Source organism: Peromyscus maniculatus, chromosome 17 (assembly GCF_049852395.1).
Source record: "Peromyscus maniculatus bairdii isolate BWxNUB_F1_BW_parent chromosome 17, HU_Pman_BW_mat_3.1, whole genome shotgun sequence".
Classification (NCBI taxonomy): domain Eukaryota; kingdom Metazoa; phylum Chordata; class Mammalia; order Rodentia; family Cricetidae; genus Peromyscus; species Peromyscus maniculatus.
The window spans coordinates 60,856,088-60,880,025 of NC_134868.1; the positions used below are offsets into that span (position 1 = coordinate 60,856,088).

Below are 23,938 nucleotides of genomic sequence, written 5' to 3' on the forward strand. Positions count from 1 at the left end.
CTCCTTCCCCACCCCTTCCTCACCCAAGGTGACTGAAGGTGCCCAAAGGCAATATCTCCCCCCCACCCAAGATGGCTTACTTTTCTGATATCTATGTCTGAATTCTTGACTAAAGAAGAAGGAGGAGGAGAAAGGACACATTTGGGCTAGTGTTCTGGAGGGAACAGTCCACCACAGAGGTATGGCAGAGTTCATGGCAGCTAGAGTGTGGCTTCAGAGCCTCAGATCTCAGCAAAGAGGAGATTCAGGCTGGAATCGGTGTAGGACCAGCCCCAGTGACCCACTTCCTACAATGAAACTCCACCTTGAGGGTCTCACAAATTCCCCAAATAGCATGACCAGCTGAGAAACAGGTATTCAGCACATGAGCCTGAGTGGGAACAGCTTACGCCCAAACCTCAAAACTTCTTCAAATTCCCACAAATTTCACTTTTAGATAGCTCGCTAACATAAAACCTGAAAATTCACTTCTTTCTCACTGCTCTGGTTAAGAGTTCAAGTACAATATTAGGTAGGTGTGGATAAAGTGGACATATGTTCTTTGCTTGAGTTTTGTGGAAGTGTTTGAGCTTTGGTTTTTGTTTTTTTTCATTTAGCATGATGTTAGCTGTAGGTTTGTCATGTACTGCCTTTATTACATTGAGACCTAAAATTCAAGCTGATAGAGGAAAATTGGGAGAAACAGCTCAAAATATCAACACAGGCAAGCACTTTTTGAACATGAATTCAGTTTCTTAGGAAATGGCCCATCAGCTAAAAACTGGGATTTTCTGAAGTTAAAAGACTTCTTCACAGCAATGAAACCAACATATCCAGTGAATAAACAGTCTACAGAATAGGGGAAAAATTGCTAGTCATATATCTGAGAGAGGTTTGTTATCTAGAATATATAAGAACTCAGGTATCAAGATCCCTAGCAGCTAGAGGCCCCAGCCTCAGAATACAATATAAGAACTCAAACACAAATAAATGGATAAGTACTAATAAGCCAAAGAATCAAATCAATAAATGGACTAATGAAATGGGCAGGAGGTTCCCAAATGATGAAGCAGGCATAGCCAATAAACATATGAAACAGCGTTCAACATTACTGGCCACCAGGGAAATACAAATAAAAATCACAGTGAGGTCCCATTTCACCCCAGTCAAAAAAGATGAATGAAAACAAGTCTTGGTGGTCAGGGGAACTCACCACTGATAGGATGTAAACTAGTCTAGAGACTATGGAAATCAGTGTGCAGGTTACAGAGAAAACTCAAAGTGGGTGTCTTATGACTCACATACACCAGGCTTGGGAGTTTCCCTAAAACACCCCTATTGAAACCCAGTATTTTTGCTGAACTGTATTCTCTCAGAAATAATGGTGATATGTTGACATGAGAAGATCCCTTGGAGATGTGTAAACGATCCACACTTTACAATTACTGCCCTGGATGTTATTTTACAGGGCCCAGGATGCTCTCACCTGATTTTCTCAAAGTTACAGTTGAACAGACAAGCATCAAAGGTGGGTGTTGGCAGACGGGCTCACTCGGGCTCCAGGGCAGAAGGCACAGTGGTTTTCTCTGGCAGCCGACCTTAGCAGTGGTGCTCTGGAATTCCCTAGCCATTCCTCCGGGTCAATGCTCTTCCCTACCTACCACTGCTGCCTCTTAATTATTGCCTTATGAAACAAAATAAACTTCCAAGTCCATCTCACTTGAACCCCAAAGCAAAAGGCACAGAAAACAGAGAGCTGAACAACATGAGATTCGTGACACAGATTTAAACGACTGCTTTCCTGTGTTGTGACAGTGCCATCTTTACATTACTGTAAGGTAAACGGGGAAATGTCTCTTCCTCCATTTCCTCTTGAATGGAGGAAAGCATCTAGTGGAGTCAGCTAGTAACACAGAAGACATGATGCACAGGAAACAGACGCCGTGGAATATGCATGGGCAGCAGTGTCCTCGTGGTCATCAAGGGAGCATGTATGTGCCTTGCGTTGACACCAGATGCTATGACCTCTGCTTGAACCTCAACTACTGTAGAGCAAATAAGGCGGGCGCTTCCTGCGGGGCTGAACTGCCTGACCTGCAGCCCCGGCAGCAGGCGGCGGAACTGGACAGGAACGAAATGTATTCCCCTGCTACAGATGCTCAAAGTGGGGTTTGTGTGAGTGCGACTACCGTTTCGAATTAGTGGTTTCTGTGCACACGTCAGATGTGCCTGCAGTAACATCGTATAAAGCAACTGGAAGTTATTACAAAATACACATGTGATCCGAAATGAGGGAATCCTTTCCTCCCACGAAAAAGACTTTGATGTCAGAAACAATTGCACATTTGACCTGAACCAAGAAAACTCCAATAGTCGGGTCTTTTCTAATTATTGGATGCTTACCCATTTTAAATTAAGTTTATTTTAAACTGACAAAAACTGAACTTCTATTAAGTATTTTCGTCTATGACTAGTTCAAGACTCCTAGATTAAAACAAAAACAAACAAAACTTTCCCTAGTGTTAACTGGAAAAGAGAAGAGTCTATTTAATGTGAAAAGAGAAGATAAATCCTGAGACTTTGCACGAATGTTTCAGTGACCCACAGATACGGACCCTCTTCTCACCGCGAATTGCGAAAGCCCACCACTGAGGAAGTCTCCTGGCCTTCTGAACCGTGTGTATCCGGAGGAGACCCGAGGGCATGGTGCACGTTGGCTTTGACTGCGGAGCACAGCCTGCCTCCCGGGTCCTGGCTTTAAGAATGCGGGCTCCATTTCTCATCATTCACACGACAGACTTTGATTGTGGTTGTCTGTCAAATTTCCTGGGTTGGACCAGATTCGGTGAACCAAAATAAACAGCTCACAAGCAAAGGTCTGGTGGTGGCGTCCCCCTCTTTTGGTATTCCCAGTTGTTCACGTTCCCCTCGGAGGCACGGAGGAGAGGAGCGTAGGGGCCACACGATCCAGCGAGTGGGTCACAGCAGTTTCAGGGCCCCGAAGAAGGTGCCGTCTCCGTCCCGGGAAATCTGCGCGTTCTCTCGAGGGATGGCCAGCTGAATCTCGTCTCCTTCTTCCAGTCTGGCGATGCCTGGGGCGGGGGTGCCAAGAGTTTTCAGTTAGGGCACGTTAAAGAAAGCTATCACACAATGTCAACACAAGTGTTCACACTCACTCACAACAGCGGACCTCTCAATTGGTCATGACTCTGTTGGCTTTTAAATTAAATAAAATGAGGACCTCAAGAGGAGAAACAACAGATTCCAGATGTGTGTCCATGGTGCGTAGACGGGGATTCCGGCGGCAAATGTCAGTGTCAGGTGGAGCAAACCTTGTTCTTTGAGAGACTATCATATCATCACGGGGTGTGTGCTGCTTAATTTTGCTACTAAAAGAAACGTTTGCTAATATTAAAACTATAACATTATATTTAATATATTATATATTATATTTAATATCTAATATTAAAAATATAAAATATATATACCCTTTTGTAGCTTGAGAGAAGCCCAGCATTATGGTAGCCCCTTTTTATTAATTTGTACTAGTTATTATCAAGTGAGAATGCATGATACATATGGACACATGTCACATGTCACAGCGTGGGGAGTTGGTTTTCCCTCCCCACCTTTACACAGGTTCTGGGGTCAACCTTGGGTGTCCGTGCTCACATGGCGAGTGCCTTTACTCACTGAGGTGTTTCAGCAACTCCTGATTAGAAGTTTAAACCTGCCGCCGCACACTGAATTAAAAAATTCAGCCCAGGCTACAGAGTAAGACTCTGTCTCAAAAAGCCAAAAGTAAATAAGTATCTAAAAATAAAAGCCTTATTTAATATCAATCTATACTGTTTCACAGTTTTCCTCTGAGTCCAGGCTTCCACTTCGGTCTCTTTCCAGTTTCTCCTCATAGCCTTCTGTACTTGGGGTTTCTCCTCACAGCCCATGGTTCTCTTTATCATCAAAAGAAACAAAGTAGTAAACTCCTTAAAATGTTAGACATATCGGTTGGTGCCTAATTTATAACAATGTATTCTGTGACCTGGAAGTGTAAAACACTGCTCGGGAACCACATTCTGTTCGTCAGGTACCTGACACAGACAGACAGTGCTCCATGGACATGCTGTGCATGATGCCTGTGTGTTTTGAAACTGGCAAAGCATTAATGGATTAGTTACCTTATGAATTAAAGAAAAAAAGTGTGAAAAGAGATCAGAGCATGTGTGATGCAAGGATTTATGGCTGCCCTGGATACTGAGCCTGGTGTAATACTACTTTAGTTCCTCCAGGCTGTAGAAATCAGCTGTGACAGTTTTCCCTATGAGAAGCCTATTCAACTCACCAACAAAGCCATGGTTCATCTTAGTACATACAAACGTTCCTCGGTACCATGCTGGGTGTCTCAAGCTCACCACTTGAGGTTGGGCGGGTTAGCGTAGGATCAAAACACAAACTCAAAATTAAAGTAGTAAGCCTGAGACTTCTTGGAGCTGGTTTCCATGTCTAGCGCTGACCTACTGATACTGAGACATCTTCACCATCAAAGGAGTTAGCCTTTGAAAAGTAAGGGACCCGGGGAGTCTGTCAGAATCCACCCACAAGAAGGAACTGTGAGGAAGCCAAGTGATTTGGAGTCTTTGGGGAGTTATTGGCTGAGGCATTCTATAGCAAATGTCAGCAACAGAGTGGAGGGTTTTCCATTGATAAATATTTTGCAATATCAAAATGCTGGTCAGCACTGGGTACAGAGGCAGACTCCTTTATGAAAATGAGGGACTTCCAACATGACAGACTTCCTCCTGGCCACTGAAGTCATTAGGGGCTAGGGTGGCATGGCCTGTGTGATGGGGTTGTGTTCTCTTCTGCATTCAGCTGATTTATTGGGCGTGTGTTTGTAAAGGCCTTTGAAATACTTCAGAGGTATTTCACAATCCTGGGTTTCACATTGCTGTTGGCTGTAACCGTCTGAGACTGAAGACATTCTTTGGGTTCTGAATAGATATGTCAAGAGCAGCAGAGAGGGATACAAGTATGTAAGGGGCAAGAGCTGATTAATTTGAAACAACGAGAGGAAAATGTTGGCAGTTCCGGTGTGGACAGGCTGGGACTATAGTCTGCCTTCGCCCGTGCCTCTGTGTCCCTGAGCTCAAGGCAAAGCTGCTGCTGCTGCTGCAGTTTTGAGTTCACAACAAGCCATGGGCACAAGGCCACCTGTTTAACCATGAGAACGAACCCCGCCATGCTACAATATGCCCCTTCCTTGCAGGAGGGACTGACTGGGGTCGTTGCTCCGCCACACGCCCACACTGTGGGGCCGGGCATGCCGGAGCTTGAGACTGAGGCACTTAGGGGCGGTTGTGTCACCTCCGTGGCTCGGATTCTCCCTGAGATGAGGTTACAGGAGTACGGAAGCCGGGGTGGCCCATGGTGAAGCAGCCAGAGGACTGAACGGAAAAGGAAAGCCCAGAGGGTCCTCAGGTTTTTATATCTGACAGTGAGGAGGCATCGTTCCTGTCGCTGATTTAAAAAGGATGGAAGGAAAGCTGCCTTAGAACCCTCCCCTCATGAACTCTCTGCAGCTGTGGTTACCTGCACAAGACCGGAACAAGACCGAGACCCTCGGCTTTGCTTCGGGGGAAGAGGGAGGGGCTCGTGAAGCCACACCTCCCTCTGAGAGACTACTGACAGTTAATGGCTTCTGGGGAAGGAGTGCCATTTTCTTCAGGGCTTTAACTACTAAAAAGTTGCTGCCCAGGCTCCAGCAAATAACCTCCCTCCCATGCTCTCGAAGTCACCACAATTAAGCTCCGTGGAGCTAACACAGGAAAAGACGGGAAAGCAGGAGGGGGCTTGTTCAGAAGAAGAAGGGAAACCACAGAAGTGTAACAGCGGTAAGGACTAACAGTCATTATGTCCATGCGTGACTTCGTCACAGAGGAGAAGAAAAATAAGAATTGTTCCAATGTCAAACTCTGTGACACTTGTTCTTAATTTTTTAAAACTCATTTATCTCATTTAATTATTTTCATGTTGTACTGGTATTTTTTCCTGTGTGAACATATGTGCACTATGCATGTACAATGCCCAAGGAGACCAGAAGAGGGTGTCAGGTCCCCTAGGACTGGAGTTCCAGGCAGTTGTGAGCTGCCACGTGGGTGCTGGGAATCAAGCCTATGGAAAAGTAGCAAGTGTTCTTCTCTGCTGAGCTGTCTCTTCAGCCCCAATTTTTATAAAAAAATGTTTTGACCGTTAGTAATGATATCGGTTTTCTCAATGGACACCAACTACGTCAAAATAAACAGCACAGTCCACAGCGGAAGGTCTTTCCATGAAGATCACAAAGCACCACTTTCGGGGGATCCAATTCCCTAGCACACAGTCTACGTTATTCTGCTAAGTGCGTCTGAGGCGAGCTACATACCAGCCGAGTAGCAGGAGTTGTTGGGCAGCGTTCTCGGCATATTCTGAATACATCGGAACAGGGTCACCAGGCTCAGCTCGTCCCCAAAGACGTGCACTTTCTTCCGCTGGATGAGATGTCCCATGGCAAAGATGGTATCTGTGTACAGAACCTGAGAAACAAGCCAGGGTGTCGTCAGGTGTGCGAGACCGTGGAAGCACTGGGCCAGGAGGGTGGAGGGTGGTGGTGGGGTGTAGGGGGGGAGCGCTGACACTACCTGGCTGTAGATGAAGAAGTAACCCGTTTGCTTCACCACTATTTTGTTCTCTTTTTCCTCCAGGGCGCTTCCTCTTTTAAAGCTGAGAAGCCACGGAACAAATGTGTAAGATCCTGCAGGAGAGAGAAGTACTCGTGAGGGAGTCAGCCGAGAAGAAGCGGTTTTCCCTTCTTACTAAATTTGAAATAGCACATCATATATTCTAAAAAATGGAAAAGAAGAAGAAGGAGAAGGAGAAGGAGAAGAAGAAGAAGAAGAAGAAGAAGAAGAAGAAGAAGAAGAAGAAGAAGAAGAAGAAGAAGAAGAAGAAGAAGAAGAAGAATTAGAAGAAAAGGGACTGTTCTCCACTGGGCTAGCCGCCGTTACATATTTTAGCATGGGCGGCCTCAGATGGAGACACCTCACAGACCTCGCTCCACAGGAATGCCTGGGTTTTCTTTCCTTGTTTTGTATATTGGCTATTTCCTTATAAAGGTTGGTTTGGGCGGGGAGGGCTGAAAGAAAGAATGAACTTTCCTGGAACTTCACACGGAGAGTGTCTTCTTCTACCTCCTGAGCGATCGGGTGAAGAACTTAGTTAGCAATGTGTCTAGAGGAACTAAGTCTACCCCAAGCTGGCAGCAGAACACAACCAGGAAGTACAGACAGCGACTGAGACGGACCCTGCGGTGGGAAGTGCTCAGAACCAGTGGACCAAGAGGAGGACATGAACGCTGAAGGGAGTTCTGTTCAGTGCCATGGAATCTCCTCCTCCTCCTCTCCAGAGCGACACAGAGACGGTGTGCTCAGAGCTGTACCGAGGGTAGACAGGAAGGGCAGACAGAGCAGAAGACAAGGGGACCAAGCCACTGGGCCAGGATGGAGCAGGGTGCTTCCTAGATCTCACACCCAGGAAGAGAGTGTGAGCACACATTTCCTAGGAAAAGGGTACTCATGCAGGAGTGTGCACAGCTGCATTGTGCACACACCAGCATTAGGCTGAACCTCAAAGCTAGACGATGAGAAGAGCTATAAATTAAAGGAAGGGGAGCCACTGGCAGAAGATCGGGGCCATGGCACAGTGAGGACAGAATAGTAAGCAATGCCGTGGTGTGAGTCTAAACATGCCAGGACATTCAGGTACAATGGGAAACAGTGATTCAGCCTTAACCATCACCTCTGTCAGCAAAAAATGAAGGGGGAGCTGTCAAAGGCCAATCAAACGAGTCCCAAAGAGACACTGTATTCACCTCTATATCACTGCATCTGTCTCACAGGTTCATCCACACTGTGGCAAAGGACAGGGTACCCCCTTCTTTTCTACAGCCACACAGTACCCATTGCTTCATGCCCCACATCCCCATCACCCATTCCTCTGTTGATGGACAGCCAGTTGATTTCTTGGCTGCTGTGACAGGTACTGCAACGAACTCGGGAGAACCGGCATCTCCTTAGCAGATTGATTTAGTTTTATCTATAAACCCAGAAGTGGGTTTGCTAACTCATACTCCACATTTTTCTCTACAATGGCTGCACTAATTAAAGGCGTTAAAAGACATCAGAAATAAAACAAGGCAGATGCCACTGTGAATTGAGGTCATAGTGAGTGAAAATCATTAAGTCGGCTCCTCAAGTAGGCATTGCCATAGACAGATGGGGCTGGGGGAAGATGCTGGGGCGGCTGGGGGAAGAAGATGCTGGGGCAGCTGGGGAGGGTGGGGAGGGAGGTGGTGGTGCCGGAGAGGAGCAGACAGGTACAGAAGCATCATGGTCCTCTTTCTCTTCAGCCTGTCTCTCTTGTATGCATTCACTCCCTGGAGTCACCTCCATTGCGTGTGCTTCCAAGAGTGGTGTGCCCCTGAGGTGGCGCAGGACTGACCACCACACTTTTCTTCTCAAGAGACAATTTCAAGGAAAAATCCCTCCATGATCATCAAGATAACAGACTCAAAGAAACAGAGGTCACATCCGTTGCAAATAGTAAAGGCAGCCTTCTTTTCTCTTCGTATGCGACATAATCCTAGTGAAAAGTCTGTAATGAATCAGTTTTTATTTTCTTTAATAAAAGTACCCAAAGTGTTTTAAAACACCGAGTACTGAAGAACCTGAGGAAGAAATAATGTAAAGATTGTTACCAGATGGGCATGGTGGTGTACACCTCTTAGTTCTCACATTGAGAGTTCAAGGCCAGTCTGGTCTACCATAGCAAGTTCCAGGATAGTCGGGGCTACATAGAGAGACCCTGCCTCAAACAAATACACAAACAAACAAAAGCTGACTATGTTGAAGTTGGTTACTTTCTTGGATTATTTAAAATTCCGGGTTAAACCGGGCGGTGGTGGCGCACGCCTTTAATCCCAGCACTCGGGAGGCAGAGACAGGCGGATCTCTGTGAGTTTGAGGCCAGCCTGGGCACAAAAACAACACAGAAAAACCCTGTCTAGAAAAAAACAAAAATAAAATAAAATAAAATAAATTCCAGGTTATAGCCCACCACTGTAGGAAAGTCAGAACGGCAGCAACTTGAAGCAACTAGTCCATTATATCCACACTCAAGAAAAGAGAACAGTATTGCATGCATGGTTTTTGCTTCCCTGATTGGATGTTTAAATTGCTTCATTCTTATTAGTTCAAAACCCCTTGTCAAGGGAATGACGCTGCCCACATGGAGCTGTGTCTTTCCACATCATGTAGACAACACCTCACTGAGACTCTCTTCCCAAGGGGTTCTAGGTGTGCCAAGGTGACGATTGAAGCTAATCATCCCTCACCTCTTGCTGATCTTTGGTCTCTGAGCCAGCAGGAGAGGATGGTAAAGGCCAATTGGTTAGGGTGAGAGGGATGCTTAAGCTCAAAGCCAGTTTGTAAGGATCAGGGGGAATGGCCTCATTTTACTTCAGGCTTCCAGTGTTTATGATAAATAACTATGAAGACTAGGACTACAGAAAGGGAAGCATTTGCCAGGCTGACCGCAAAAAGAGCAGAACAGACTTCACCAATATGGTGTGTGTGTATAGATGTATAGATAGATGGATACATGGATGGATGGATGAATGAATGGGTGGGTGGATGGATGGGTGGGTAGATGGATGAATGGGTGGGTAGATGGGTAGATGGGTGGATGAATGAGTGGGCAGATTGGTGGCTGGGTGGCTGGGTGGATTGATGGATGGTAGATGGTTGGATGGGTAGAAGGGTGGATGGGTGGGTGGTGGGTGGATGAGTGGATAGGTGGGGGAGGTGGATGGGTAGATGGGTGTGTTGGTGGATGGGTAGATGGTTAGATAGGATGATGGATGGGTAATAGGTAGATGGGTAGATTGATGGATGGGTGGATGAGTGGGTGGGTAGATGGGTGGATGGTTGGATGGGTGGGTGGATGGGTGGGTGGGTGAATGGGTAGATGGATGCATGGATGGTTAGGTGGGTTGGTGGATGGATAGATGGTTGGATAGGTTGATGGATGGATAGATGGGTAGATGAGTCGATGGGTAGATGGTTGGATGAATGGATAGATGGGTGAAAAGCGACTGAACAACTAAACGACTATTCTGACAATATCACAATAAACCACAGAAAACTCTGGGGTGGGTGGGGCACCTTGTTTCCAGAATCAACACATTATGATTTCCAAACTGCCTAATTTTCAAGAATAGGTCAAAAGACATACAAATATATAAGGAAATAATGAACCAACCACAGGAGAGAATAGACCTTAACCGAAACCATGCCTGGAAAAGGCCAGACACGGAACTATTAAACATGTTTATGCAACTGAAGGGAACCAGGATGGTGACATATAAACAAAGAGACACTTCCAATAACTTCCTCAAATTCTTCTAAAAAAAAAAGAATAGCTACTAACTCATGATGTGAAACCAGAATCACCCTGGTACCAAAGCCAGAAACCACAATGAACTCCATATCAAACATTAATCATGAGGGTAAGTGCAACACTCCTTGGCAAGATGCTAAGATCATGGGCAGGACTCTTATTACTGCTGCCCAACACTGCACTGGGCTAGCTCAAGCAGCTAGGAGACGAAGGAATAGAAGAAAAGGCATCCAATTGGAAGGAGTAAAGTAGAACCATTTATAGTCACACAAAACAGTGATCTATAGAACAGCTATCAAACCCAGCAGAGCTAATAAATTAATTTAACTAAGTTGCATCACACAGAGTCAGCTCCCCAAAGTCACTTTCATTTCAACCAAGAAGGGAAAAGGTGGAATTGAAGAATACAGTTCCATCTTTAACATCATCTGTTATGCACTGAGTTCATGTCTTCCCCAGACCCATATATCCTATGTCCTATGTTCATATGTCCATATGTCCATATGTCCTATGTCCCGGTGAAGCTGTTGGGAGGGAGGCAGAGACTTCAGGAGTTTTTAAGGTCACAAAGGTTCAGTCCTCATGAGTGGTACTGGTGTGAGTTACTCTTGGCTCTATTATCCATTGTGCAAGGTCACAATAAAAGGGAAATGGAGGGGGCTGGAGAGATGGCTCAGAAGTTAAGAGCACTGCTTGTCCTTCCAAAGGTCCTGAGTTCAATTCCCAGAAACCACATGGTGGCTCACAACCATCTGTAATGAGATCTGGTGCCCTCTTCTGGGCGGCAGAACACTATATACATAATAAATAAATAAATCTTAAACAAAAAAAAAAAGGGAAATGAAGGAGGAGTGGATCTGGGGAGAAGGGAGGTGATGGTGGTGGGGGACTGGGAGGAGTGGAGGGAGGGGAAACTTCAATTGGGATATAATGTATGAGAGAAGAAATAAGAAAGAAAGGAAGGAAGGAAGGAAGGAAGGAAGGAAGGAAGGAAGGAAGGAAGGAAGGAAGGAAGGAAGGAAGGAAGGAAGGAAGGAAGGGAAAGAGAAAGAAAGAAAGAAAGAAAGAAAGAAAGAAAGAAAGAAAGAAAGAAAGAAAGAAAGAAAGAAAGAAAGAAAGAAAGAAGACAAGCACCGTGAAACACAGATATATGTTTAACAGATCTCCTGGCCTCCTGGCAACTAGCTTTGGTCTTTTCTAGCCCTCAATATTGGGAGAAAACAATTCACTTTTTAAACAATCCAGTCTATGGTAATTTACTATATCTACTTAAACTAATACCAAATTCAAATAAATAAAATGCCTAAAAATAAATTCACTCAATATACTACTGTATATATGATAAAAGTTATAAAATATTGCTAAACACAGGAGACATAGTTAGAGACATAACTAAGAAGATGCCTCATGTCCACGGAGTCTAACTTGGGTGTCATTACCATGGCAATATTACTTGATGCTACCTAGAGAGTCAGTACAGCTTCTGTACAAACACAAGGTTTTTTTTTTTCTCTCTCTCTTAGTGGAAAAGACAACCTGATGTTCATTTATTATTGACAAGGATAGTTGAGTCTCCGAAACAGTCTTTAAAATGACACACAATATCGAAGAGTTAACTCTCAAAACTTTAAAATTTACAAGAAGCTACAGTAGGCAAAATACGGCTGTGTTCTGTCATAAATGTAGGCCTGTTAAACAACAGAATATTGAGTGCAAAATAAAGCCTCGATTCTAGTCCCATCTGGATCTTTTACAAGTGTCCAAGCCTGTGCGATCCTCTCCAACAAAGGGTGTTAGAATAACTGAATATCTACGTATTATGGGTGGTGCTGTGCCACTGTCCACAACATACACAAAACTGATAAAAATAACCCAGTGACTTCAGTGCAGATACACATGACTTGAATATAAAAATATGTGATCATTAGGAGAAAGCAAAGATGTCAACTGTGCTGCTGAGTTTGTTGACATATTCATCAACATTAACACCCAAAGCATGAGAAACAGAAGAAAAATCAATAAAGGAACTGGATTTCATCAAATTGAATACTTCTGACCAACGTGGTAACACAATGGCTATAATCCTAGCACTCAGGAGCCATCTCAGACTTCATGAGTAGGCACTGTCTCCATAAAACAAAAGAATAAAAACTAGGCAATCCTCAAAGTAAGGGAAAATATTTGCAAATCAAACACTTTTGTCAGGGTTTGTCATCTACAATATAGTTTCATATCTCAACTGAAAAAAGAAAAATAACTCAATTAAAAAGTGTACAGTAGTCAAGGTTTTGAATAGACATTTTCCCAAAAAAGGATACTCAAATATTCGGTAAGAATTTGGAGTGACGCTTAAGATCATAACTCAAAAGGGAAATGTAAATCAGCACTATGATGAGGTCCTTCACAGGAAAGCAACAACAATAAATAAACCATATTTTGGTTAGTCCCCTTCTATTCACTCATCCCCCACTCCTGTGTTTAAACCACAGCCTTGTAGCTCTCAGGAAAAACCTGTAGAATGTGTTAACATATGACTCTTTGCACCAACCCAAAAGTCAGTTATCAACAGACAATTCTCCCCTCTTTGCCACCATCTGATACTTGCACTGATGCATTTGAAAAATGCTTTGACCTGTGACATTCTTCTGCTCTGTAGCTATTGGAACGTTTTTTTCAGGGCAGCTTGGATCTGTGCTCCTGGTCCACCATCACTCATACTTGGACTAAGAATAAATGTGAATTCCTTTTGAGGTGTTTTAGATCAGCAGAACATAGTCATCACTGACGGTGAGCATATCGAATGCAAATCATCCCTTTCTTTGGGCTCTCCAGCATGAACGAGACTTCACCTAAGAAGACCCCAGATGATACACTAAGCAATGAGGTAAAAATATGTTATCTGTTTGGGAAAGACTCGCTTGCCCCTTGCAAGGGGCAGTTGTTTGTGGCATGCAAACTTTCTTCACGTGGGTCTGCCTGACTCCTCACTAAAATGCCAGCGCATGCCACAGTTAGATACTGTTCTCATGTGTTTGTTCCTGTTCTCAGATGGCCAGCCAAGATCAGCCCATGCAGGCAAAAGGCCAGGAAGTTCTGGCAGTAGCCCAGGCCTGCATAGCCGTGTCCATGGCATAAATGCACAAAAAGTGCAGTGTTTCATGTGGATTTTGGGTTTTTTTTTTCCCTTTGACAAATGTGTACAGCAAATCTTTCCCAAGCATTGTTTCAAATGCTGTCTTTAGTTCTGAAGCTCTTCTGGCTTGAGTTCTAGTCTTAGGGAATGGGTGGATGATTTCTAAATTCTACAAACATGAAACAGAAAGCTATAAACAATCACAGCTTCTCAGATGGTCTTGTATTTGTTTGGCATTTAACACTATTAAGATTAAGTAGAGAAATATAAACGCACAATAACCCCAAGACTCACCACAGAGGCCAACCTGCACTCATCTGCCCTGATTTCTTTCTCCTTTCCTGGTCATCAAGTGTGGTCTCAAACTCCACCTGTGGGCCAAGGACTCAGAAATCCCCAAGCCCTAGCTGGCTCTCTCCTCCTACTTCCAAGTTGTCCTCTTACATTCTTTACCTATTAATTTGTGGGGGTTTCCTCTTTTTTCTTTTCTCCTCATTAGTAGTAAAACATCATCAAAATAAAACACACGTTTATTTCCTTCAGTACAGACATTCCAATATTCTCAGGGACTCAGTCATTGTATGTTCTTAGTCAGTGTATGTAAAATGAATTACTCAACAGATGAGTGAATGGTGTGGTGCAGAGAATGAGATTTTCTTCACCTGTAGGAGGGATGAAAGTATTACATTCACAGGAAAATGGGTGGGACTGGAGGTCATTGTATTAAGTAAAAGACAGACCATAAAGACAAATATGGCATGATTCTGGTGTGCATGTGTGGCATGTATGTGCAGTCATGTGTGCATATGTGTGTGTGTGTGTGTGTGTGTGTGGTGTGTGCACATGTTCACTTGCATGTGTGTGTGCATGCATGTCGAATGTATGGGACTACAAAGGAGGAGGAGGTCTTTAGGAAGGGAGAGAACCAGTAGAGGCAAACAAGGCAAGAAGACTGAGGGGGGGGCTGATCAAGCAGGACTGGGAGGGTGGGGAAGGCAGTGGGGGGGATAGCAAAGCACAGTGACACACACGTGTGAAAGTCACTGCAGATTGATCTCTTCACGCCCTAATGACAAGTTAACAGCAGATAAAACATGCAGGCCAGACACAGCATTCCTTTCTTGAACACTTTTGCCCCCTGATTATCTTGCCTTCTCAAAAGCTGCAACATATCCATGTTCCCCAAATATTTGACTTTTTAGGGCGCTGCTGCAGGCAAGAGTGGCCTGCTCACATGACCACGAGAAACCGGACTAAACTAGGGAGAGAAAAGGTTTTGCTGGAGCAGGGCATCAGGTTCAGTGATGTGATAAAGAGCCTTGTGTGTCCCCCAAATACTGGAAGGAGCAGCAAGCTGCCTCCAAGGCGTTTATCAACAGAGCCCTGCGTCACAGACCTTCCTCTGGCTCAAAATTGTGGGTGGTGCCATTTGGGAAATGGGGTGAAAAGTGGATTCTTGTGTTTGGCCACTATTAGAGAAAATACATTTTTTTTCTTCCTAAAATTAAAATTATCAAAATTTCAAGGAAGCAAAAATCAAATTGAAAGCATTCCACTCTTAAGAGTAAATAATCCATCATCAAGTACTCGCTGGACATTAAAAAGGGATAAAAATTACAGCTCTGGGGACATGGCAGCCTTGTTCCCATCTCAGATCTCCAGCCAACACTTCCCCGAACAATAAAAGCAAAACTCAATTTGCTCTGATTATCTAAAATGTAATATTAGTGTCCCTGAGGCCGTGTGTTTACTGTGTTATTACACTAGTCTGTGTGCTCCTTCCGTAGTCATTTTGAAAAGGCTCCTGTGATAGGAAGTCTGGAGGGTGGCTCATGGGAGCTGTAGTTGAAACACTAAGTTAGGCTGGAAACTTACAAGCACAAGCCACACTGGACTGAGTCCTAAGCAGATACAGAGCGGGGCCGAGCATTACCTTTTCGGATCGTCGGTGTGTCACTGTCCGCAATCAGCTGCAGACAGTCTTGAGTGACTGAAAAGCAAAAACACAGCGTTTTAGTTATTGGCAGGAACAAGGCAACGCAGGAGACAGAGGACACAAGCCTGCCTCCCCAGAAGCACCGACAGTGTCTCCCTGTGTGCAGAGCGGCGCCTTCAAGTGTCTTTGTGAGATCTGCCCACTTGCTGGAATCTAAACACCCCGAGTTCCTGACACCCAAGGAGAGCCTTCTGTGTTTGGGGAACCCAGGGAGCAGCCGTCTGTAACATTCAGAGTTCTTTTGAAATATTTCTAAGGCAGATGTATTCATTTTGGTGTTTTCTTCTTATTATATTTTTATTATTTAAAACAATTTCTAAATTTAATTATTTTTGATCATATTCTTCTCCTCCTCCAACTCCTTCCAGATCTTCTGTCCCTTCCTACCCACCGAACTTTAATTTCTTTCTCAAAAAGGCAAAACATACACAAACCCAATACAACAACAGAATCCCTCAAAAACAAAAACAACAACATCCAAACAGAAAACAACAACAAAAACAAATAAGCAAACAAAACCTTTAACCACATAAAAGAACACACAAAAAACTGTGGAGTCCATTACATGTTGGCCTACTGCTCCTGAACTTGAGGCCTGCCCTGGAGTGGTTGATGAACCGCATGTCACTCCATTGTAGAAAACTGGTCTTCCCTCTCCCAACAGGAACAAATGACAGCTCAGTTGTTACCCTTTGCCTTGGTGGCTAGGTTTTTTTTTGTTTTTTTTTCATTCATTCATTTTTAAAAAAATATAACAAAATAAAATATAATAGGATAAAACAGAAACTATCTAATTGAAATTGTACAGGACAAACCAACAGAAGGAAAAGAGACCAAGCGAAGGCACAAGAAGAGTCAGAGACTCACTTGTTCGCACACTCACAAGTCCCTGAAACACGAAACCGGATGCCATCACATACATGATGAGGACCTGGTGCCCGTTCTTTGTTTTTTACATCTTCCGTACACTTGTAAAGTTAGGTTTATAAGGACTGCTAAGATAACTTTCATTAAAAAATCTAACATTAAATAAAGACTAGCTACCAAAAATATGACTTTCGCCGTGACTGGAAATGAAAACACCCGTCGGAATCTCCCAAGAGGTTGAAGCAGTAAACAGCAGCCTAAGGCTGGCTGTGCTTTCCGTCCTTCGATACCGACAAGAACTCTAAAACTCGGGTACTGGAAGGTTGGCCTCAGAGAGTGTAGACTGCTTGTTCAGGGCCTCCAGGATGCCAGGGATGGGGCCAGAGTTTAAATTCTGTCTATTTCCCTCTACAGCCAAAGTCAAGTTTTTTTGACAGAATATTTTGGATGGAAGAGAAAAATTAAAAACCACCTTAAAATACGATGTAAGAGTTCTGTGAGGCTGCGCACACATCGGTGAGACCTCCTGGAATCACCAGGTCCAACCACACGTGTGCAAGGAACAAAGGACAGCTGTGAGATAATGAAAACGGAGCCAGACAAGTGCAGGGCCTTTCTGCTGACGTGTAAACAAAACAAAACAAAACAAAACAAAACAAACCGAGAAGGAAGCAGTAAATGCCCGTGCAAGCGCAATTCCTAAATCAAAGCATGAATTTAAAAAATAAAAATAAAAAGTATCAGGAGGCAGAGGCAGGGTGATCTCTATGCATTGTAGGCTAGTCAAGGCTGCATAGTGAGACCCCCTTCTAAAAAAAACCTAATGATAAAGCTTTTAATCCATATACATTCATTGTACAAAGTGATGACTTCCATAAAGTTTTTCAATATATATATATATACTCTGACAACATTCACTCCTCATTCCCCTCTCCTGTCCCCTTATGAGCCAATCTCCTCTTCTCTATTAGTCTCCCTTCTACTTACGTGCATATGCTTGTCTGTATGTGTGTGTGTTTAAATTCCAGGTTCCACATATAAGAGAAAATATGACATTCATCTTTGAGGGGGTCTGGCTTATTTTTCTCAGCATGATGATCTCCATTTCTGTCAATTTCCTGCATATGACATAATTTTGCACTTTATGGCTGAATAAAACTCCACTGTATATGTCTGATTTTTAAGAGATAGCTTAGAGTTTCACTATATATGAGGTCTTTAGTCCGAGTGAAGCAATACTTGATTCCCATCTTCTTGATGAACACTCTGGTCACATTAAGAACTGGTCATGGTATGGAATGCTTGCTACCTCTCAGTGTTGAATTGAAAATGTTCTTACATTTGAAACTTGAAACAACAATGAACTAAGTGCAATTATATAAAAAAGTACATTAAGAAATCCTTGTCGGGCGGTGGTGGCACATGTCTTTAAGCCCAGCACTCGGGAGGCAGAGGTAGGCGGATCTCTGTGAGTTCAAGGATAGCCTGGGCTACAGAGTGAGTTCCAGGAAAGGCGCCAAAGCTACACAGAGAAACCCTGTCTCGAAAGAAAAAAAGAAAGAAAAGAAAAGAAACCCTCCCTTGGCATTTAAAGGTGGAAATATAACATTAAAAACTACAATTTTTTTTATAACCATGAAGCTTTGTAACTTTTTTTTTTCAAGACAGGGTTTCTCTGGGTAGCCTTGGCTGTCCTGTAACTCACTCTGTAGTCCAGAACTACAGAACTTACAGAGATCCTTTTGTTTCTGTCTCCCGAGTGCAGATGAAAGGCCAGCACCACCCGTTTCCAATGTCTTTTTTATGTTCTTGGATGACTCTGATTATAGCAGACAGCAAACCTGCTGGAAGGCACCGAGGCTTGGAAAGTAGCATCCACACACTTGAATTGCTGCAGAGAATTGTTTGTTTTAGTCTTCTTCCTGTCCTTGAGATGAAGCCATCAGGCCTGAACTAGGGTGAAAATGGGATTAACCAGGTTCACTGCAGTGGCGCAGCTCTTCACTGGAAAGATGGAGAAGCTTGAAGGCCGGTTGAGTAGGTGGGAAGAAGGGAAGACAGGAAGAGCAGTGTCTACTGCCCTTGAGCCCAAACTACAGAGAACCCCGGCAAGTTATACAGAACTGTGGAGATTGTTCCTAGCTTTCCCAGAAGGTGTTCTCAGGGAGGCACTGTGCACAAGGGGCCACAGCTGGTTACCTGGCGGCACATGTGCCAAGTGAGTGTGCACAGCTTTCACTCTTACCTCACGCTGGGAAAGGGAGGGTGTTACACAAAGGCAAAGGCAAATGGCCAGATTTCTAGTCTTTCCATTGCTGTTGTGGTGTGTGTGTGTGTGTGTGTGTGTGTGTGTGTGTGTGTGTGTGTGCGCGCTCATTCACGCATGACAATTAAATGAAGCAATGCTGATGAAATCTTAGCATTTACACCCTGTACAGAGCATCTACAGAGTACCACTGTCAGGAGTGTGAACACTGTTGATCTTCATAGAATCCAGTCAGATACCTCCTCAGAACATGCTAGAAAGACACTGGAAGAGCATGTCATCCCAACTGAAGCTAATAAAGGCCAGATGCATGAACTTCCTACTGCAATTCTTCTTCCCTGACCGTTTCTTGAAGCAGGACACTGCCACAACCCTGATATCTGTGTCCTACCAAGCCTATCTGTTGAAACTTACCACCAAACTGATAGGCAAATATCATCATTTAATTCTAGCCAAACTAAATAAAACTCAGCTAAAGCCTACACAATTGAAAAAAATTATCACGTTACATGAAAAATCTAACCCTTTTGGAAGAAAATATCATTTGAAGAAAAAATTATTTCAACAACTGCTCCTTGGAGAACAAAGTAGGTTCCGTGAGAGCCTCTCAGCTTCATTCACCCAAGTGCGGTGCTTCGTCAGAGGCGCTTGGTCTAGAGAAAGTCTTTGGACTTTTGAATATATTTTTGAATATATTTTTCTCTTTTAAGAAATTTGAAATCTATCATTAAATTTTTTCCAATACTTTTATGAGAATCCTTCTATACAGCTCTTATTTTATAATATCTATAGTTGTTCAACAAAAGACTTGCTGCACAGTGAACCAAACTCAGACAACTGTAGTGTTTCCCAATAGTGTAGGTATCTAGCATTTTAAAGATACACAGTCTAGCGAAAGAAACAGATATTGATAACAACTGTAAAATTCATTGATAGTGTTTACTATTTCATGGATTTAAAAACTACCTTTCCCTTTCACACAACTGAAATTACGTAAGATGTTTAACATAGGTTCCTTCTCAGCTAAGCTGAAACTATTACTCACTAAAGCCTTTCTGAGCCCACAAGATATTTCTCACTGTATACATCTAGAAATCATGCCATAATGATATATAAAACCATGATGACTGATCTGACAATGGTCACATTATAGATCTCAAGGATCTTTACTCATAATATGTCTAAAAAGAAAAAGATCTCATTAGTGAAGAAAGTAGTTTACAAAATGAAATTCCCAAGGGATGAACACAATGCCATCACTTAGTATTGTGGAAGGAACGCCAACACTCTCCAACTCAAGACTCTTAAATGTTATTCGTGTGGAAAGCTTGTCTCCATGTTTAAAACCTTGCCATATAACATCCTTATACTTCTTAGTCGAGAGAATTTGAAACAAGAAGGAAGCCGCTACAGTGTGCCACTGCTTTCTGCGTTAGAATCAAACCCCTTCCAGCTGAATCTGGTTGGCTGCATATCACTACAGCAAAGCTAAGTCTAATAAACACAAAGCAAGTAATGTAATTGTGGATGGTTATGACTGGTTCACATAAAAAAGGTCACATGTAGAGCTTTACTCCTATAACAAATTTTCCACAGTGTGTCCTGACAACGGCTTTGGCAATCACATGAAGCACAGAGGAAAGCCAGACTTGAAAAAAAAAAAAACACCGATGAGCACCCACATAACTCAGTGTTTACAAGATGGAGGGTGTGTGTGTTTCCATGCCTATAAACATGAACAGCTCAGAAAATTTTTCTGCGTCTTATTTCTTTCTCATCCCTATAACCTGGAATATTGAGTGCATTTTTACAAATCTATACAATCCTCAAACCCAGCAGAACTATTCTTGTCCGTGGTCGGGACAATTACAGAAGCTGTCTATTCCTGTTTGTGAAGTAAAAGTCTATATTTGAAAATAATTACTGATTCCTCAAATAACTAACTAGTCCTGTTATTTTTGTTATTGCCAAGGAGACAGACATCACATGGTATGAGACAGAATCACAGCACACTGTCAATTGTGGAGCTCAAACAGCTTCTGTAATTGAAAAAAGCAGAACATATAACCAACAGACCATAGTTCTATCCTTACTTAACATATATTCTGTGGTTTTATCAAAATCAAATTATATTGAAATTTACAGGTGCTTTGTAGTAAGCATAAGGAAGTCATTTGATTGCTAATTTATTATTTTAAACTCTGGGCTAACTTTGTTCAGTTCTTCCAACTGACTCTGGGCTTCCCTTGACCATCTAAAATGTGTTAGCTCTCCTGGGAATATTACAAATAATAATACAAAGAAATCTAGTGCAGCATGCTACACAGAAGTCTATACATTCCTGCTTATTGTACAGCTGTTCATAACAGCTAGCTGTGGAATTCACCCTACGTGTCCATCCAAAAATGAACATTAAAAAATGTGGTATGTGTATACAATAAAGTTTTATTCAGGCATAAGACAGATTATGTCATTTTCAGGAAAATGGATGGGCCATAGATCATTAAGTGAAATATGACAGAATCAGGAAGTTACGGCTGAGTGTTTGCTCACACTTTTGATGTGGCATGATATATACAACACACATCTATGACATTTTAACACAGAGTCACACAAACACATGTAACACAAAAGGGGGGATTATTTGGAAAGAGGAAAGACCCCACATAGTGCTGTGTGACAAGACTTTTCCTGGGGACACGCAGCACACATGCCTACTCACCCCAGACAGAGAACTCGTGACAGACCAAAGTATGAATTCCATCGAAGTCCAACTTGGTGAACCAGGCTTTTTATTGGGGTCACATAGAGGAGCAGAAATGACTCACAGACAGCTGCATCCCCCAAGCCTACCCCAGCATGGGTGCCAGCTCACAAAGCTGGGAACCTGGAGCACGCTGCACAGTCTGCAGGCAGCTCAGCATGTTAGAGTGTCTTTTCCAAGTGACTCAGTTGGTCCAAACCTCTTCCAGGCAGCTGCCCTTGCCTGAGCGTCTTCTTTGCAGCTCAGCTTCCTTCTGTCTGAGAGGGACTCTGAGTTTTGGTTGCTTACTCTAGCAGGGAGCTGTTTACTGAATTTGGTCTGTCCCAGGGACTTCCTGAAGTTATTTGGAATGTTTACCTTCCTGTTTAAGTAGCTTCTGCAGGATGGAATGTTCCAATCTCAGAGGAAACTGTTACACAACACAGAAATGATGGTAAGGGGGGACAGGGGAAGGTATGCATTGGGTTGAAGTATATTATATACTGTATGAAGCCATTGTAATGAAATCTGTCACTTTAGTTAATATACATTAGTTCTTAATTTCAAATGAAAACCATGTTTTTGCCTAATGAGCGAAAAGTTCCTTGCAGAGTTTCATGGGGAACACACTCTGCCATGTGGGTTCTTCTCTTTACTCTAGAGTGACTAAACAGTGGCATACACACAATTGGTTATCCACCTGTTTGGACAGGAACTGAGCTCATTAGAAACAGCTGTGTCCTTCGGAAGACACCACCACTGGGATGAACTCGGACCTGCCCAAAGGAGCTCTTGGAAGCAGGAGCTGACCTAGAAAAACAGCAACTAAACATAGAGACAATGTCACCAGCTGCCCGTGGGGGCGCTGTTGTCGCTGTGACCAATACCCTGACAAAGAGCGATGCCGGGGAGCAGAGAGCTGATTCGGCTTACTGTCCCGTGTCACATGCCATCATTTGGAGGAAATCCAGGTGGGAACCCAAGCAACTGCACACACCCACAGTCAAGAGCAGAGAGGGGACACACACGGCCTGGACCGCTTGCTCATGGTGTGAGCTTGCTCCATTCTCCCACAGTTCAGGGCCTCCTGCCCAGGGGATGGCGCCGCTCAGAGTGGACTGGGTGTTCCTGACAGCCAGGACACTCTCCCATAGAGATTCCCATGGGCCGACCCGACCTAGATAACTCCTCAAAGGTCTCTCTCCTCAGGTGATGCCAGGTCTCGTCAATTTGACTGTCACGACTGACCCACATGTCAGCCATCTAGAGTTATGAATACAAACAACACATCGTTTGAAATTATGAGATCATTTTGAAAGCAATTATTCGCATCTGAAGAGTACAAAAGCTAAAACCGTGAAGAGATATTGATTGTTCAAGAAGAGGTAGGGAGCCTGCCTCAGCATCCTGCAGAGTTCCGATAACTCAGAAAGCTGTCTTACCGACTCTTTCACCATACTGACCATTTTCCAGCATTATAATAACAAATTACATGTATGATCCGTTCATTTTCTCTGTATACTTCCCCATGATGCATGACTCTGGAGAACAGACTCAATGCTGCACTTGGCCGAGCTGACCGCCTTGGCTTCCTACCTCTTATTTCCCAAAACTTCAAGCTCAACCCGAACAGGGTTCAGAGTTTTGGTTATCAGCTCAGTATTTTCAATTTTTAAAGACATTTTTGGAAATTGAACAGATTCCAGCTCTTGCAACACATACCCACATAGCGGGGGATGAAGGAGCCTTACCATTGAAGCAGAGGAGAGGAGGGAAAAAAAAAAACCACTGAAGAGAAGACTGGGTCAAAGATCACCTCGCAGCAGCCAGCTGTTCTAGGAAGGAGCCTGCCCTTGCCTGGTAGGAGGCTCAAGACCACCTAAGAGGCGAAGTGCTACACTGCATCCTCCTCACCCATGGTGAGGCCTGTAGGTCACAGCTGTGCCAGGAAGGCTCAGCCGACACTGGACATTCCCAACTTGGCAGACATCACAATTTTCCTTTCCTTGAATTGGATTATGGAGATCAAGAAAGGCCACTCAAAAGGAGTATTGGCATTTTTATTTTTAATAGCTAAAACCTTTATCCAAGAAAATCCTCATGTTAGGTGAGGCTTTTCTTGGATAAGGAAACATTAGGTGTTAAGTTTGTGTGTGTTATCCCTCAAATTTCTAAATTTTAAGGTTATTAAATGCAGTACAGCATTCTGGATGGACCCTGAACTCCCAAGTCGCATCGGCTGTTGAGTCCCTGGATGAGTATTAGCCTGGGTTTCTTCCTGTGGCCTGCTGCCACATAATTACGAGAAGCTGGGTAGAGGTATTCCCCAAGTCTCTGAAGGATCTTTGCGAACCTACACAATTCAAAACCAGTTCCAAACTGAGAAGTCTGTATAAAAATGAAGTAGATTGGCCCAAGTTATCCAATATCTGTTTGGAGATGCGGCTGTGAATCTTGAACCAC

At 43.5% G+C, this 23,938-nt stretch overlaps 1 protein-coding gene across 1 annotated transcript in view; it reads right to left on the reverse strand.

The window, feature by feature from the left end:
• Window positions 1–610: 610 nt before the first annotated feature.
• The window catches only part of Tnfsf13b (TNF superfamily member 13b), a 28,881-nt gene continuing 5,553 nt past the window's right edge, over window positions 611–23,938 (reverse strand). Inside the window, exons 3-6 of the mRNA XM_015999822.3 lie at window positions 15,537–15,593; window positions 6,657–6,769; window positions 6,401–6,551; window positions 611–3,071 (exon numbers count right to left, since the gene is read on the reverse strand). Coding sequence (XP_015855308.3) covers window positions 2,959–3,071; window positions 6,401–6,551; window positions 6,657–6,769; window positions 15,537–15,593 — 434 coding nt within the window. The 3' untranslated portion in view covers window positions 611–2,958. The remainder of the gene's footprint in view (window positions 3,072–6,400; window positions 6,552–6,656; window positions 6,770–15,536; window positions 15,594–23,938) is intronic.